Source organism: Boleophthalmus pectinirostris, unplaced genomic scaffold (assembly GCF_026225935.1).
Source record: "Boleophthalmus pectinirostris isolate CB_2022bp ecotype Guang Dong unplaced genomic scaffold, ASM2622593v1 HiC_scaffold_21, whole genome shotgun sequence".
NCBI classification, from domain to species: Eukaryota; Metazoa; Chordata; class Actinopteri; order Gobiiformes; family Gobiidae; genus Boleophthalmus; species Boleophthalmus pectinirostris.
In genome coordinates, this window is record NW_026571175.1 from 38,827,852 (window position 1) to 38,833,072 (window position 5,221).

Below are 5,221 nucleotides of genomic sequence, written 5' to 3' on the forward strand. Positions count from 1 at the left end.
AACAAAACGCCGTGTAAATGGAGTAAAGTTGGTCGCAGACACAGCGCCTGTTCCGGCCGCGCGGCGTCACTCGAGACTCACTCATGGTTCCGTTTGGGTCACAGAGAAATTCCTCCACACCGAACCCAGCGGACAAACCCCACATTTACCCTCACATTCACCCTCACATTCACCCTCACATTCACCCTCACATTCACTGAGGTTTAATGTGGTTTAATGTGGTTTATTGTGGTTCTGTTAAATCCGTTTCGGACATTTTAGTTTCACAGGAAGAGGCCGGAAATGGAGCTGAGCGCGGGAAACCTGACCAACATGGCGCCCGCAGAACACAAATGAAACAACAACAAACAAACAAACAAACTGTATTTGTGCATTTATTAAAACTTTAAACTCTGCCACAGACCCGACGTGCGACTAAAACACACCCAGGATGGAGACGAAGGTCCTCTCTGCGTTTAAGTCAGGTCTGTGCTGGTTTAGTTTTGTGTTAGTCCTGGTTTAGTTTTGTGTTAGTCCTGGTTTAGTTCTGTGTTAGTCCTGGTTTAGTTCTGTGTTAGTCCTGGTTTAGTCCTGGATTAGTCCTGTGTTAGTCCTGGTTTAGACCTGGTTTAGTCCTGTTTAGTCCTGGTTTAATCCTGGTTTAGTTCTGTGTTAGTCCTGGTTTAGACCTGGTTTAATCCTGGTTTAGTCCTGTGTTAGTCCTGCTTTAGACCTGGTTTAGTTCTGTGTTAGTCCTGGTTTAGCTCTGTGTTAGTCCTGGTTTAGACCTGGTTTAGTCCTGGATTAGTCCTGTGTTAGTCCTGGTTTAGTCCTGTTTAGTCCTGGTTTAGACCTTGTTTAGTCCTGGCTTAGACCTTGTTTAGTCCTGGTTTAGACCTGGTTTAGTCCTGGTTTAGACCTGTGTTAGTCCTGGTTTAGACCTGTGTTAGTCCTGGTTTAGACCTGTGTTAGTCCTGGTTTAGACCTGGTTTAGGTCTGTGTTAGTCCTGGTTTAGTCCTGGTTTAATCCTAGTTTAGACCTGGTTTAGTCCTGGTTTAGTTCTGTGTTAGTCCTGGTTTAGGTCTGTGTTAGTCCTGGTTTAGACCTGGTTTAGTCCTGGTTTAGTTCTGTGTTAGTCCTGGTTTAGACCTGGTTTAATCCTGTTAGTTCTGTGTTAGTCCTGGTTTAGTTCTGTGTTAGTCCTGGTTTAGACCTGGTTTAGTTCTGTGTTAGTCCTGGTTTAGACCTGGTTTAGTTCTGTGTTAGTCCTGGTTTAGTTCTGTGTTAGTCCTGGTTTAGACCTGGTTTAATCCTGGTTTAGTCCTTTTTATGATGTTTTTTTGTTTGTTCCAGAACATGCCTCAGATGTGACCCCTGATCACCTGGAAGAGAGAGGGATCGAACAACGAGAGGAAAGAGCAGAGGAGGAAAGAGCAGAGGAGGGAGGAGGAGAGGAGGAAGGAGGAGAGGAGGAGAGGAGGAGGAGGAGGAGGAGGGAGGGAGGAGAGGAGGAGAGGAGGAGGAGAGGAGGAGGAGGAGGAGGGAGGAGGGAAAAGAGGAGTGATGGAGGAGAGAAAGATGACACTGAGAAAAAGAGTGGAGAAAAGTGTGAGAGAGGAAGAGGAGGAAGAGGAGGAGAGAGGAGCGAGTGTGAAGAGACGGAGGAGAGTGAGGAGAGGAAACACCAAATCTGGAGAGGGAGGAAGTGACCTCACTCCTGAAGCTCCGCCTCCAGTGACATCACAGTTGAGGACGCGGGCGGAGTACAGGTGCGGACAGGTGCACTTTTTCTTTTTTATTAACCCCTCAAATATTTCCTAATATTTGACCTTTTTCTATGAACTTTTTTCTGAGTCTTCGTCTTTTTCCGTCTTCTTGGTTTCCTCCGGTTCTGGACGTGCAGGTGCAGCGAGTGTTCCAGAATGTTCCGGAAGAAACGTGACCTGGTGGGTCACATGAACCGCCACACGGGACACAAACCCTTTAAATGTGACGAGTGTGGGCTGTCCTTCTGCAGGACCGAGACGCTCAAGAGACACAGGCCCAAGTGCAGCGGTGAGACCAGAACCAGGGACTGGACCAGGGACTAGACCATGGACTGAACCAGGACCAGGACCAGGGACTGGACCATGGACTGAACCAGGACCATGGACTGGACCTGGACCAGGGACTGGACCAGGGACTGGACCAGGGACTGGACCAGGACCCGGACCAGGACCAGGGACTGGACCAGGACCAGGGACTGGACCAGGACCAGGGACTGGACCAGGACCAGGGACTGAACCAGGGACTGAACCAGGACCTGGACCAGGACCAGGGACTGGACCAGGGACTGGACCAGGGACTGGACCAGGGACTGAACCAAGACCAGAACCAGGGACTGGACCAGGGACTGGACCAGGACCAGGTCTAACCCAGGTCTTGTTGTGCGTCTTGTGTCCAGGCTCCGAGGGGCTGTTCACCTGTGAGGTTTGTGGGCGGAGCTACACACACCGCGGTTACCTGCTCATGCACGTGAACTCCGCCCACTCGGACCGCCGCCTCACATGCACCGTGTGCGCGCGCACGTTTGTCCACAACTCCCACCTGCTCAGCCACAAGTGCTTCCACGTGAGGGAGGGGGGGGGAGGAACCGGCCCGGAGGAACCACGAGGGGACGAGGGACCAGGACACCACGAAGGAGACGAGACTCGAGGGGAGGAGTTAGGAGGCGAGGGACTAGGAGCCATCGGAAGAGCCGACGAGGAAAGGAACAAAGGAAACGAGGAGGCACCTGGAGGAGACGAGGAGGAGACAAGCAAACAGAAGAAGAAGAAAGGTAAAGCTTCTGATTTTAGAGGGGGTCAAAGGTCACTGTGGGGTCACTGGGGTCACTGTGGAATCAGGGGTCACTCCAAACGTGTTTAATGATAGTTGGAAGCAAAGCATCATGGTCTCTGTAGTTCTTCAGTTTTGAGCTTCTGCGCTCACACACACACACACACACATCTGATCTTCTGTTAGTGTATGTGTGTGTGTTGAATAACAGTGTGTGTTTTGTTGTGTAACTGTGTGTGTAACTGTGTGTTTTGTTGTGTAACAGTGTGTGTAACAGTATGTGTTTTGTTGTGTAACAGTGTGTGTGTAACAGTGTGTGTAACAGTGTGTGTTTTGTTGTGTAACAGTGTATGTAACAGTGTGTGTATTGTTGTGTAGCAGTGTGTGTAACAGTGTGTGTTTTGGTGTGTTACAGTATGTGTAACGGTGTGTGTTTTGTTGTGTAACGGTGTGTGTAACGGTGTGTGTAACGGTGTGTGTAACGGCGTGTGTAACAGCATGTGTAACAGTGTAACAGTGTGTGTTTTGTTGTGTAACAGTGTGTGTAACAGTGTGTGTTTTGTTGTGTAACAGTGTAACAGTCTGAGTAACAGCGTGTGTAACAGCGTGTGTTTTGTTGTGTGACAGTGTGTAACTGTGTGTAACAGTGCGTGTTTTGTTGTGTAACGGTTTGTGTAACGGCGTGTGTAACGGTGTGTGTAACGGCGTGTGTAACGGCGTGTGTAACAGCGTGTGTAACAGCGTGTGTAACAGTGTGTGTGTTTGTTGTGTAACAGTGTGTGTAACAGTGTGTGTAACAGTGTGTGTTTTGTTGTGTAACAGTGTAACAGTCTGAGTAACAGCGTGTGTAACAGCGTGTGTTTTGTTGTGTGACAGTGTGTGTAACTGTGTGTAACAGTGTGTGTTTTGTTGTGTAACAGAGTGTGTAACGGAGTGTGTAACAGAGTGTATTGTTGTTTTTGTTGTGTGCAGATTGTCAGTTCATGTGCAGTTTTTGTGGGAAAGTGTTCAGTCAGAACGGGAGTCTTTATCGACACAGACGGATCCACACGGGCGAGCGTCCTCACGTCTGTCCTCTGTGCGGGAAAACGTTCCCGTGGCCCGCCGACCTTAGGCGCCACCTGAGGTACCACTCGTCGGAGCGACCGTACGCGTGCGAGCTGTGCGGCCGCGCCTTCATCGCCAACGAGGCCCTGATCTCCCACCGCCGCACGCACAGCCAAACCAAACCCTTCAGCTGCTCCGTCTGCGCCAAACGATTCACCAGGAGACACCAGCTCCAAGAACATCTGAAGCTCCACACGCACGACCGACAGCACCCGTGTGACGTCTGCGGACACGTCTACCGCAAACAGGGGGCGCTACACAACCACCTGCGCAAACAACACGCACAACACACACAACACACACTCCGGCAGGAGGAGGGGGACGAGAGAGAGGGAGAGGACGAGGAAGAGGAGGAAAGACAGGAGGAAGGGGACGAGGAGGACGAAGAGAAAGAGGAAGAGAGGGAGGAGCAGAGGGAGGAGAGAGAGGGATAGGAGGAGGAAGAGGAGGAGATGAGGAGGAGATGAAGAGGAGGAGAAAAGGAGGAGATGAGGTGGAGGAGGAGATGAAGAGAGGAGGTGGAGGAGGAGGAGAAGAGGAGGAGGTGGAGGCGAAGAGGTGGAGGAGAAGGGGGAGGGGTGGAGGAGGAGGAGGTTAAAGGGTCCATGCCTCTGTTCTGTTCTGCTGTTGTTTTGTTTCTTTCATGTTTGACACAAACCTGCACATTTAACACCAGTTCTTCTCTCACACTGAAAACGCTCTGTTCCACCTCGTGATGTCATCATGTGGTGATACAGGAAGTGGTCCACTGTGTTTTTAAACTCAGAACTGTAATAAAATCTTTGGTGAATCCAAGATGGCGTCGTGTTGTTTTTCAGGGGCCTGAAAACCCAATTTCTTTTTCCTCATCCTCCCGCCGCTCCTCCCACCGCGTGACGTCTCTGACCTGCGCGGCGTGGAGCGTTTGGGCCAATCGGAGCGCGGCGTGGAGCGTTTGGGCCAATCGGAGCGCGGCTCGGAGCTGTGAGGCTCAGTCTGACAAAAATCACTTTAGGAGTAACGAGGATTTAAACATTTTAAAAATGGAAAAGAATCGTAGAAAACCCAGACACCCTGAAGAACTCGAGCAGGTTCAACTCCCACAATCCAGGAGGAGGAGGAGGAGCTGAGGTTAGGATAATGGGGGGGGCTTAAATAAAGTGGATCCTGTGTGTCCTGGAGTGACCTCTGACCCCTGTGGCCATGTGACCATTCTAGTCCAATAAGAGGATTATCTGCTCGCTCTGGGACTGAGGACTTCACAAACATGGACCTGGTCTGGACCTGGACTCTGGTCTTTGGGCTCCTGCTCGGTCTCTGTGAGTCCAGACCCGAGAC

General features: G+C 50.8%; 2 protein-coding genes across 2 annotated transcripts in view; both read left to right on the top strand.

The window, feature by feature from the left end:
• The first annotated feature begins 1,522 nt into the window (after positions 1-1,522).
• LOC110172355 (zinc finger protein 497-like) lies at positions 1,523-4,699 on the top strand. The gene is made up of 4 exons (XM_055157357.1): positions 1,523-1,749; positions 1,884-2,035; positions 2,424-2,798; positions 3,770-4,699. Exons 1-4 carry the CDS (start codon positions 1,544-1,546, stop codon positions 4,336-4,338), a joined length of 1,302 nt encoding a protein of 433 aa, XP_055013332.1. The 5' UTR covers positions 1,523-1,543; the 3' UTR covers positions 4,339-4,699.
• Positions 4,700-4,849: 150 nt separating this feature from the next.
• si:ch211-191i18.4 (uncharacterized protein LOC799350 homolog) overlaps positions 4,850-5,221 on the top strand; it is a 934-nt gene continuing 562 nt past the window's right edge. Inside the window, exon 1 of the mRNA XM_055157358.1 lies at positions 4,850-5,221. This exon is cut by the window's right edge and continues 22 nt beyond it. Coding sequence (XP_055013333.1) covers positions 5,151-5,221 — 71 coding nt within the window. The 5' untranslated portion in view covers positions 4,850-5,150.

Excerpts from the sequence above, each read along its gene's own strand:
- LOC110172355 (XM_055157357.1), top strand. The coding sequence starts at position 1,544 with ATGGAGGAGAGAAAGATGACACTGAGAAAAAGAGTGGAGAAAAGTGTG. Across the intron at positions 1,750-1,883 it reads AGGACGCGGGCGGAGTACAG|GTGCAGCGAGTGTTCCAGAA; the intron begins GTGCGGACAGGT and ends CTGGACGTGCAG. Across the intron at positions 2,036-2,423 it reads ACACAGGCCCAAGTGCAGCG|GCTCCGAGGGGCTGTTCACC; the intron begins GTGAGACCAGAA and ends TCTTGTGTCCAG.